Raw genomic sequence first — 12,925 nt, 5'->3', positions numbered from 1 at the left:
TTTTATCAAATTTTTTGATGTTTCATTTTTGATATTTCTCTATTACTGTATTTTCAAGATCATTACTCTTTTCTTCTGCAGTGCCTAATATTTTATTAATCTCACCCAGTATATTTTTCATCTTAGGTCATATAATTTTCATGTATTTCAGATTCTGCAGTTTTTATTTGTAGAAATATATAATATGCTCATGCTTTTTCTACCTTATTAAACACTTGAACTGCAGTCCAGGTGTCCTCATCCTGTGTTTCTGTATGCCTTTTAATTGGTATAGGTAGCTAGATATTGTGAATCTCAACTCATTTGGTGTTAGATAATCTTATATTTTGCTAAAATAGTCTTAAGCAGGTTAACAATATGATCAGATTTGCATTTTGAAAATGTAAATGATAAATTTAATAAAGAAGCAAATGAAAAAAATTTACTGGCATAACGAAGCTCACTTAGGAAACTGTTGTAGTAACTCAGAAGAGAAATGATGAGTTAATCAGCACAGTGCCTGCCAAATGGTAACAACTGGATAATTTTTTGTTGTATCACACTGATTCTTGTTTAATGCATAGGAGTTAGCTATTTACACTACCCTTTTTGGTTTACAGAGTATTTTATATTGGAAAGCAATTCTATGCTGAAGGAAGCTATCCTGAAGAAGAAAATAGTAAAGCCGGAAGTTAAAATCCTTCATATTGACGACTATGGTAAAGTTTTGTGCATGCTATGTTATTCAAGAACAACTTTCTCTGCGTCTTATAGTTTTACCTGTAAATGACTCTCCATCTTTAATATTTTGCTCTTTCTTTAAAAGAACTTCCTTTACAGTTGTCCCTTCCCAAAGATTTTATGGACCGAAACCAGTATGCTCTTCTGTTAATAATGTAAGTATTTTATTTGTTTTTGAAATAAAGGAATATAAAGATTTTCTATTTTTATGTCTCACAAGACAACATTTGATTCAATAAACAAGAGAAGTCCAATGTGTGTAGTTAACCAGGGCAGCTGTCTATTGTCTAAATTCCTCTAGAAGTCCATCACTAAATCATGTGTAAGAATGTGTAATATTTTTGAACTTCTTGCATCCCACATGGAGTTTGGTGCTACTGCCGGGAATAGTGACACAGAATAGTTTGATTTCTGGGTGTCTGCTTAGCAATTACTCAAGTCCTGGGCTCTTTATCAGTTGTTTATGCAACATTGAGGAACATGTAATTCCACTGCTAAGACAATGGGTTATGTTTGTATCACTCCTGTCAGTTTTTCCTCCTGGATACATGGCCTGCAGTAAGCTGCTCCCATGCTCAGAAATCTTGACTCAAGTTTTTTTTTTTTTTAATCTTGAAATTGACTTTGAAATTAAATATCTTTATACATGTTGTAAGGCTACTGTATAGTATTATGCACTGAGGCCCCTAATATCTAATACATAACTAACTTGATATTGATTTAGCATTGTATTCCTGAGAGTTATAAGTTATTTCCCTTATTAATATGCTCAGGTAGCATATTGGTATAATAGTGCTTAAAATTGTCTAAAATTATATCTTTAGATATAATATTTAGAAATAGTAAATATGAAAATAATATTGCTTATTATGATCACTGAATACAGTGGGTAAGTATTCAGTCTGTGGAATCGGATTTCCTGGGTTCAAATTCTAGTTTTGCCATTTCTTAGCTGTGTGTCCTTGGGCAAGTTCCTTAACCTCTTACAAGGCTAAGTTTATCTAACCATAAAACAGGCATTACGATACAACCTGTGTTCTAAGACTGCCTTGCAGATGGGGCGAAATACTACATATAAAGTCCCTTAAACAGTGCCTAACACATATGATTCGTATAATTATTGGGGTTATCATTCTTTTTTGTATAGATGGCATTTATTTTATTTAGGTATTTGAATATATACGAGCAATTTGTCCCTTTATTTTAACAAACCACATAATACAGAAATAATATAATATATAATTTTCTCTCTGACTGCAGTGTTCATTTCTAATTCTAATTATTGAATTTTGCATAGTTTCTCATATCCAAACTTTTCTCCTTTCTCCGTAAGAGCCAGAAAGTTCTGAAAGTTCTTAATGTCTCTCTAAGGAAGTTCTTATTTGATGTTTCTTAATTGTATTTTTTTCTCATCTTTTTTACCTGTTTTTTCCTACTCCATTTTAACTGTATGTATGATTTATTGAGGAAAAATGTTTAAGGCACTAAAACGAGACAAAAAGAAAACAAAAATCAACCCCATCTTCTATCTTAGTCACGTCTCCCTTTGGTAAAAGGAAATGCTCTTTTGATTCACTGAAAAATTTTCTCAAGAAAAGGGACATTCCTCAGGCACATCCTAGGTATCCCTCAGTATGTGATGACCTTCAAATTGGAAGATAAAAGAACTGACTGCCCTTGAAGCATGACATTTATGCAGACAAATGTGTAGGTAATTATGCTGACTTGGTATCCACTTGCTCTAGGGCAGTGTCACACGTAGGAAGAAAACCAAATAAGAGTTAACAGAATCTCTTTGTTTTCTGAAACAGATAAGCTAACTGGCTCATCTTGGCATCAGACTTGTGTTTTGTTCTGGTTGATTTTTATTTTATAAGAGGAACATAAGGACCTACACAAGAAACCAATTTGAAGACTTGTCTTATTGTCAAGGCCTACTTGGGTCTTTTTTGAGAAGTAGGATTTTGGAGCAAAATGCTGGTTTTGGAGTCAGGTAGGACTGGGTTCAAATTGGAGCGCTGAGATTTAACAATACATTGCTGAATTTTTCTAATCTTCTCTTACCTTACAAATAAACTGGAGAAAATAACATGGGATAATATTTATATTTAAATATATTACCATAGTGTTTGGTAGAGCATAAACACTTGCAAATAGCCTTTAATAAATCATAAGCAGAATCGTAATTATTATTAGGATGGTACAAAAGTAATTGCAGTTATTATAAATGGCAAAAGTATAAGTAGTTGCATTACTTATAAATGGCCAAAACTGCAATTGCTTCTGTGCCAAACTAATATGGAAATAGTATTTTACAGTATTTAATTTGATTAATATAAATATTTAATGTGTAATTTAATGCCCATAAAGTTGTTCAATAGACAGACACTACTAAAACAGATAAAATAGTGCAATCAGACCCATAGAATTTACTTTGCTACTTTTTTGGTTGATACAGGAAGAATGAAAATGAATATTAAATCATTTCTAGTTATTTCAGTATTTTTTTTATACTAAATATTAATTGACATTATCCACACTTTTGGATTTTAGAGGAAAATTATCGAAAGCTTTGCAGAATGTGACTTACAAAATCCAAAATGAGGATTTCTTCTTTAAAAATTTATACTTACGATATGATCTATTCTTTTAAATTGCATGATTATTTCTAAAATACTATCTTGGAAACATATAAGGGTCAGAATAGCAAAAGCAGAAAGTGTTTTTTAAGAATTTAGGAAACTGCCCATAATTTAAAGCCATATTTTTTTGCAAGCTTAAAAACTGTTTTCAGTGACATATTGACTGTCCCATTCTAAAAGTAATATTAATAATTTTTTCATAAATGAACAATTGGACAGTGATGAATAATAGAGTGACTATTATTTAAATGAGTCTAAGAGTCATTCAGTGATTTTGGTGTCAGTACTTTATTGCTATTTTTGTGCCATATATCTGATAGCCAAAAGAGTATGAGCCATTTCTTGATCTGTAGAGATGGGTTTACATCCAGGGAATTATATAATGAATACATGAGTTAGAGTTAAGTTGCAGCAAGCACCTGAGGGGCTGAAAGAAAGATTGCCCTGGAAGAATGTGTCCTCAGGCAATTTGGAAACCCAGTTCTGCTCAATCTTCATTATGGATCTGGAAAAAAAATGGTCCTCTGACTTCCCTTGCTTGGGTTTTGAAACTCATACTTAATCTCGTAACATTTAAAATGTGAGTGAATCAAAGATCGATGTCAATGTCACATTAAAAGGAGTATTTGGGATGGAGTACATACCGCATAAATATTTTTCCTGTATAGTGTTTCTACTGTAATGGAAAATCTAAGAAGCATTGGCACCACAGTTGGATCTCAGTGACCTGAGTTTGCTGCGGTCTCTATGGAGTCATGATCCCCTTTTTCTGAACAACTCCTCCAATTCTCCCTTCAAGTGCCTACTTGTTTTACTCCTGCCTTTCTGTTTAACATTATAGGGAGCCCTTAAGGACCCGGAGTCCTTATTCATTTTTAAACTTTGTCTATACACATCTATATTCATTCCAGCTCTTATAACCTCATATTGTTCTTTTAAAATATTATTCTTATTTCCTACTCGTGTGTATGTAATTTAATACCATACACAACTACCACGTTGCTTTACATATGAGAAGCCATGTTAATGGCTATGGGGAGATAACAAGATTGCAAGCATCTTAAAGTCTGTAATAGTTATTTGGGTGTGTTCAGTCTACCTCCGTAATGCCTAATACACAGAACTAACTGACTATCCTGTAATTACCAAATAGTGCCAAGACTGAAGGTGTTGTGGAAAATGCCCTGCAGTTGTAGACGTTCATTTGGTAAATAAATAAATATGAATCTAATATGCTTAGATGCTCATAAAAGCAATCTCGAAAGTTGTATTGTTATTAAAAAACAAGGGATTTTTGTTTTTGTTTTTATTTTCTGTCCCTCTGAAGAGGAGCAGCATCAACTCAGGAGTTTAGTTCAGTACCAAGGGCCCATCATCTCTTCCCATTTTCTACTTTTTCTTGCTCAAGTTATCTTGCCACACTCATTAAAGGTCTAATAAGGGAGGCAGTAAATGTTCAGCAAGTTATATTAACTTTCAGAATGCAACATATGCTATCATGCTTCCACGACTTTCTTTCCTTTCTCTGAATTCAGCTTCCTTGAAATCCCAAGAAATTCATGGTCATCCATCAAATCTTATCTTCCTAGAGCTTTCTTCCATTCTCCTCCTCTGTCAGCCTATGGATCAGGTCATTGTAACTCGAGAACATTATTCATTTTTATCTAGAGTCTCATCACTGAATGTTCTGTGTATTAGAATCCTATAATTTGGTCATCTTGGTAGAAGTGATCTGTTTTCTATATAACTATTTTTTGAACAGCGTGATATAAGTAATTGATCCATTCATAGTGAGGGAATATATTCAGTTATTCATATCCAACAGTCAAGATAACATCATTGCTGGTCTGTTATACACACATTTCCTTTCCTCAAACAACTTGAAATATTGTTCAATATTGTAATTAGCATCAAGCTTCAGATCAGTCAGACATCCTATCTGGATGATTGAACTCTATCCTGCTATACTATTCTCTACTTACACTTGCTTTTCTTTAATTTATTGCTTTTTGCTCTCTCTCTTTTAGTTGCTTTACCACTCTGTTGCTGAGAGTGTAGCCCTCCTATCTAAAATCCTCTCATTATTCATTCATCATTGATTAAATATCTGCATTTTCCCTCACATTACGTAACAGTCTTCATGATATATTTTCTATTTTTCTCTTCATTTTTATATCACACCAGCCACCCCAAAAGAGAAATCCCATCCTTTAGATAGACTGCTTTATTCTGGGGATCACCACCACTTCAGTCATCACTTGTGTTTTCACATAGTTTCCCCAGTGCCCTGAGTTTGCCTGCCCACCTGGAGAAGTTCTGTTAAGACTTCCAGACACACTTCCAGATAACTTTATGCACACCACTATTATAAACATATAACCATACCAGATTACAATATTTACTTTGCTTTCTCTTCTGTTAAACTGCCAATTCCTTTTGAATTGTTTTGCCATAATGCACTACCTGGAGCATTATTTGATAGAATAAATGAATGAATATATGAATACATCAATGAATAAGTAAACAAATGAATTAACCCTGAGTTTGTTCCTCAAGAATGAATTAAGTTGAGATGGGGAAATGGAAAAATAAATGATTTGTGAGTTTATAATTGACTTCTGTATGGGTCCATTTCTCTGCAGTTTAGTTTCCCACTCAGTAGAATGAGACGCGAGATTCTAATTTCTTTTATAGTTTTTCTGGATAGGACTGAATACTGATTGATTTTCATGCTGCCTCTTCACTGTTCCTTTTTACAATTTTTTTATTGAGCTTAAGATAATAAGAATTGATATTAGCTACCATTTATTTTTATCATGCAAAGAGTGTCATGCTGAGAATATGTAGACACCATCTTTAATCCTTATAGAAATCATCCAAGGTAAATAGTACTGTCCTCATTTTAACACAAGGAAACTATAACTAAAATAGGTCATGTATATATGTTCCCCCAAGATCATAAGCAGGAAAAGTTAGGGTTTGGACCCAAGTTTTATATATCTATTTTCTGTACTAAAACCTCTGCTGTATTACCCAACGCTGCCTACCTACATTGTCCACCATATTATGGTATTTATTGGCATATTATCAAAGAATGATGACTTGAATCAAAAGAGTCTTCTCTACTACCAAATTCTTATGACCTTTTCTTCTTTCCACTGAACAGTTAATGATATTTCTGGAATATAACATTTTCCACATGTACTACGTTAATGCTTTGGTATAAAGTATTGATTTTAGAAATCATGACTGAGTTCATGAATATTCCACAAAAGAGATCAAATTCTCAGCTCAGATTATTTAATAAACTTCTGAATTCTCATCAAAATGTTCACTTTGTGGGAAGTCTTTTCTACTGTGTATTTATTTCATGAATTCCTAGGGTTTTAGTGGATCGGATTGTCAGATGTAAGTTCATTTTGTTTCCCAAGGGTGAAGACATGTATATTCCAATAAACTCTAACACCATTTGATCTTCTATTTGTTCATGCCACGTACATATCTACTTTTACCCTCAGTTTCTTGCAAAAATAGTACATATACTGTCTGATGTGGATGAAAGAGATAGCTTATTGATATTGGTATTTGTCTCAACAGTGATTATTATTGCTTTGCCATAGAAGGAGGTTCAAAGCTTAAATTTTAGGCTTATCATTTTTTGTATCTTCATCATTTAGATGGATGAAGAATGTACCTACATATTTGCTAATACATAGAAAATGATTAAGAGGAAAAAAGGCAGTGGCATTTAATCTTGTTAATAGAAGGGGAGAAGGTGATCATTTGTTTCTATTTTTTTCTTGAACGTATTTAACCTTGTTCTTTCACAATTTGTAGATAATGCATCTTAAATGTCAGCATTAATTTCTTACCACTATTTAAAGTTGTACAGACTCAAAGTTGCTGTATTAAGAAGGTGACATGGGGGAAAAATCCAAATTTAGATAAATTTGTAGATAATGCATAAGCTATAATATTCTTCTGGTGATTATTTTAACTGGAATATATATATATTTAAATGCATACACAGAAATGCCATTTTAGGTCTTCTGTTAACATAGATTTTAGATATGCATGGATTCACAGAATTATATGAATGATATAGTGTGGTTTCACATGAATGATATGGGCTTATTAATAGTTCCTATTTAAAACTTACATGTATATGATATGTTTACAGATATACTATTGAATACTTTTTATAAGAAATATTGAACTTAATTTACAAAGTTCTTAGTTTTAGATGGTCATATAAATGTAGTCATTAATGTAAGGGTAATTCATATTTAAATCAGTGTCTTTTTCTCTTTTAATTAGTTATTTGTTTCTAAGAAAAAACATATTAGAATATAATATTAACTATATTATTTGTTTAACATGACTTTGAAAGGTGAAGTTAAAAATACTAAGATACAGTGTTTTCTTTCTTGGTAATCCCACACAGCGCCATGTCAGAGGAGTACATCAACGACATATGTTATTCCAGGAGTTTTAAAATAATATATTCTTCCCTTTTGACTTATATATAAAAACAGTATATTATGAATCATGTAAGGCTGTGTAGCATGTAAGTTAAAGGTTGTCTATCATGATGGCAGACTAGGCCAGAGCTCTAGGCTTTTCTAGTCCAACACACATATATTTCTGAGCAACAAGTAGTGTGCAAAGTCAGTTACTAAAAATTACAGAGCTTCTAGGAGATACAAAACTTGGGAAGAAAACAATAATTATTGTATTTTTAAAACAAAACCACAACCCAGATAATACAATTGCTATTAACATAGTAAAGTTTTAATCAGCATTTTGATTTGGAATCATTCAGTCATTTTCAGCCTTGAACTTCAGCACTTGTTCTTCCCCTTTCAGGGCATTCTCTTATAGCCATTTTTTCTCATGTTTATAATGCCATTTTTATCAAAATTATAAATCTGATCTAGCTGTAGCCTTCTTCATTAATCCACTGATTGAGTCCACGTCTTTGTAGCCTCTATGATTAGAGCTCTCAGTTGTCACCTGTCCCTCAGTAACACGGGGGAAGCATAATCAACTGGAAGTTGCTAGATCAGCCACAACTCACCCTAAAAAAGTGCTGTTGTTGATTTTTAGCTTTTTTTAAATAAGGTTCCAATATATTGCAAACACTTTTTCCTTACTTATAAGAAAATGTGGCTCTGATTACTTCTAAACATTAATACCTTGGGAAAGGCTGTGCCTGCACCACTGTGACAGTGCATTATACTGACATAATCTCCCTCTTTTTCATTACATAAAAAGTATGTCATACAAAATAAATCTGTGTTGCATAAAACATTCTGCATCTTTGGGAATTAAAAGTGATGAAAATTATATTTATACATATAGGTTAATGTATAGCTTATATATATTTTAATTTATAAGAGCACACGAAAAATGTCCATCTATATAACTAGTTTACAAACTTCCTATGCTTTTTTTTTTTTTTTTTTTTTTTTTTTTGAGATACAGTCTCACTTTTGTCTCCCAGGCTGCAGTGCAGTGGCACGATCTTGACTCACAGCAACCTCTGCCTCCTGGGTTCAAGCTATTCTCCTACCTCAGCCTCCCGAGTAGCTAGGATTACAGGCGCCCATCACCGCACCCAGCTAATTTTTTTACTTTTAGTAGAGATGAGGTTTCACCATGTTGGCCAGGTTGGTCTCGAACTCCTGACCTCAGGTGATCTGCCTGCCTTGGCCTCCCAAAGTGCTGGGATTACAGGAGTGAGCCACCATACCTGGCCCTTCCTATGCTTTTATAAAAGCTTGTATTCTCAGAGCATTATGATTACAACAGGGCAGATATTCTAATCCCCATTTTACAGGTGAGGACACTTGAGGGACAGAATTGATGAGCAATATGCCTCATGTTGAACATCTACTAAGAAGTGAAAACTCAGCAACAATATGCAATACAAGCTTTTATTACTTCCCCCCCCCAAAAAAAAAATTCTAAGGATAAAGGAATTTAAAATATGTGGTGTAAAATCAGAAAAAGGCCCATAATTAGAACTTAATAAATAAAAGAGATTTTTTAACACCTTAAATTTATAATCTTTTTCTGGCTAAGAATTCCAATTTCCTTTTGCATTGAGGATATAATTGCTTATATGCCAAAGGTAATAAGTGAATATTTTGTTGAAGTCAACTTTTATAATTGTGTTCTCTCAAAAAAACTGGCATTATTTATCTATCTATGGCTTATAATTTACCTCTACGTGTCAGTTTATTAAGTTGTAAAATGGTTCTGCTAATGCCTTCTCATACTTAGTACTATAATCATTATTATTCCTATTTAACTGATGCAAAAACTGAGCGAAGATGTAAAATTCCCTATGTTTATATAACCACACTTTCCAGTTGATAAATGGATTTTTAGAATGTAGGTAAAGGATTATACAGTTAGAAAACCAGTATTGTATCACCACTATACATTACTGAAAGTGTCATGATGCCCTACCAAGGATGAAATACAGGTTGAAAGTTAATAATTAGCATCCATTCCTGTATTATCAATCCATTGCACGGGTATGTATTCCTCGATATATAGTCCAGGTATTGTCAGCCTCAGTACCATACTCACTACATTCCCATGCTGAATTGCCCTCTCCTTGAAAAAATAGAGAAATCTAAGTTTGTTGTGCAGATTGTCACCTGCTTCTTGTTTAAAGATACACACTTTGTTCTATTTTTTATCTAAATTGCCCCCCCCACCCCCGTTCCTGAAGCCAGAATGTAGAATATTTTCCATGATCATATCCAAAGCAGACTTACTGCATAGGAGAGTCACATTGCAGTTATGTGCACATGAAAAATGAGATAAATTCTTCTTCCTTTGGTGTATTTATAAAATGTGCTAAGCTTTCTTTTAACCATGAATAATTTAGGTATGACCCTTTCTAAATGCAAGAGAATAGATCAAATGCTATCCTAGCTCTGTGATGATATAACTATTCCCAGCAACTGAAAGAAAAGATCATCAAAGCCTCTTCCCTTTCTACTTACTCACACACACTGTTAGAAATTATCTCAAATGGAAATTGGCCAAAGGATAGGAATTAACGTAGTAAGACTTTGACAGCAAAGATGATTAGGAGATTAGACAATTCCTTCCATTATATTGAACAATTTCTGGCTGGGAGATGTCCCTGAGGTCCTTTTCTATTGGTTCTATTCTAATATTTTCATGTGCTGTCTAAGATGTTTATCCTGAAGTTAATTTTGCATGGATAATGCTAACAGTTCATTTTTGAGTTTTAGAGCTGGCTCATTAATATCCATGCTGTTCACTGTTTCCACTTGTATAACAATAAACCTTTCATTTTTTTGGATTTGTACTATAGTACAAATAACTTCATTTAAACAACTGGACTCTGCTTTTTCTTCATTACTCTCATGATGGTCATTATGCAGCTTTTGCATCAGGCTAAGGAGAAAATCTCTGACTTTCATTCAAGATAAAGAGCAAGATAGTATCAAATTCCATTCAAGACACGGAAGAGTGCCTTTGGCCAGTAATAGTTGATCATGACATGAGGAAAACTATTTCATTAAAAATAGAAGAGAGAAAAAAGGGAGAAGTAGGAGGAAGGCAAGGGAAGAGATCCAGAAAAACGATTTCATTTTATTAATGCAAAACACACAAACATGGAGATCAAGGAAAAAAAAAATTAAAACATCAAATATATGTTTTAAAAAATCCTTTAAAAGCACAAAAAATTCTGATTGAGGAAAAACATCAACTTTCAGGTTTATCTGAAGTCACAGACAACAATATTAATGACGCTAAAATGTACTGAACAGACCCACATATGAAAAAGTGAAAATACTTAAGAATTTTTTATTTAAAATCAAACTACAACTGAGTTCAGAGGCCCTCTGGATTTTAGCAATTTAAAAGCAATCAGTGTTACTAATCTAATTATGATGAAGGTCGTAGATACCTTTAACATATGGCTAATAAAATTGCAAAAGCGACAGACACTCGTTCAAGAGATACATGCTGAGCATCATATACATGTGTGGAAGGCACAATATTTCTTTTCCATTTGTATGGTTATATAACTATAATTCAAGTCAGCAAAGATTTGGTTATGTGACGTAAAAACTATCAGAATAATAAGGAGATTTTAAAATTATGTGTATTTGTGCAAATAGACTAGAGGTCAGGAACACTTTGATGATATAAAACCACCTTCCCTGAGAAACTATGTTCTTGAATAAGAGCACAGGAATTATTGATGCAGAGTTGCATAGAAATAGAGACAGATTTGGGTGGCTCAGCTTCTAAAAGAGGAATGGAAGGTGAAAGATCGAGTCCCAAAGTGTTATCCAGAACTAGGTTAATAATATTGAACACCTACACCAAGGACCAGGCACGTTACAAAGCTACATATAGAATCTCCTTTAATCCCTGCCATAACTCTACTGGCTAGATGCTATTATCACCCTCTATACCAAATTAAAAGCAAACTTAGGCGTAGGTGTCTAAAGCCACTGGATTTGGGCTCAACTCAGTTTGATTTGATCCCCATATCACCTGTACCTTTTCACAGTGACATGCTTACTTCTTCATAAGGTCTAGGTCATTAATGCAGGTAATTTTTCCAAAGGTTTGACAATGGGCAAAAGTCTGAGAATGAAAACAGATGAGTGCAAGTGATTTGGAGATAAATACAATTTGAGAGTTTAATTTATGAACAGAATTTTCTATACATTATCAGGTGAAGATAGGGTCTTGGTAGTGGTATGAACAACCTTGATCATATCAAATGCTTTCCTGGTTATGACTCATAAAAAAAATAATTCAACCAAAAGTTACACTGTAAATAAACCAGGGTGAGGTATTTGAAGATGATATTAACAATATCCCTAATAGAAGAAGATGGAAATGTGGACAACAAACAGTTCTCTGGCAAGAAAAAAATAATGTAATTCCTTACATGATGAAGTAAATACAGTGTATGAGAAAATTCATTCAGCCATTCTTCATGTAGGAAAATCCATCTATGAGAAGAAATTTAAAAATAATGAAGAGATAAATAGAAGTAATTGGCCCAAGAGGCCCTTAGCCAATATGTGGATCTATGTGTACATACTGCTTGAAAGAGGGCAAACTTCATGATACTTTAGATATGCTGCAACTAAATCATCACGGATTATAAGTCTCTATAAAGTAAATTTTTAATTAAACCAAGGCAAATACTGTTTAAAGCTACTATCCTATGTTAATCTAATATTCTACCTGAAATGAATTGTCATGAAGAATAAAATTGAAGCAATGATAATTGATTATGCTTCAGAATATAAGGTAATATTGTTCTTTGCATATTGTTTCCTTTTCCTTACCTTGATTTTTATTCTGTTCTTTACCCCTCCTTTCACATTCTTTTTAAATTCATAACACCTACAATAGAATTGCAACCCTTGGTTCTCAAGGATTCTAGTTCTCAAACAGGTACTCGTGCAACTGAGTGAACCTGTTGTAGGCCTAGAAAGAGTGATGAACTGAGATGACTAGAAAGCATTTCTCTCTATGTCCCTTCTTTC

The 12,925-nt window shown here is 33.2% G+C and overlaps 1 protein-coding gene across 2 annotated transcripts in view; it reads left to right on the top strand.

Annotated features, from left to right (window-relative positions):
• DPP10 (dipeptidyl peptidase like 10) overlaps positions 1-12,925 on the top strand; it is a 687,795-nt gene that overhangs the window by 638,934 nt on the left and 35,936 nt on the right. For both annotated transcript variants that reach the window (XM_007964753.3, XM_007964755.3), the window contains exons 18-19: positions 600-698; positions 806-875. In XM_007964753.3, the coding sequence (XP_007962944.3) occupies positions 600-698; positions 806-875 (169 nt within the window). The remainder of the gene's footprint in view (positions 1-599; positions 699-805; positions 876-12,925) is intronic.

Source organism: Chlorocebus sabaeus, chromosome 10 (assembly GCF_047675955.1).
Source record: "Chlorocebus sabaeus isolate Y175 chromosome 10, mChlSab1.0.hap1, whole genome shotgun sequence".
NCBI lineage: Eukaryota > Metazoa > Chordata > Mammalia > Primates > Cercopithecidae > Chlorocebus > Chlorocebus sabaeus.
Note: the sequence above shows the minus strand (reverse complement) of the source record. Positions and strands in the feature narration are given on the sequence as shown.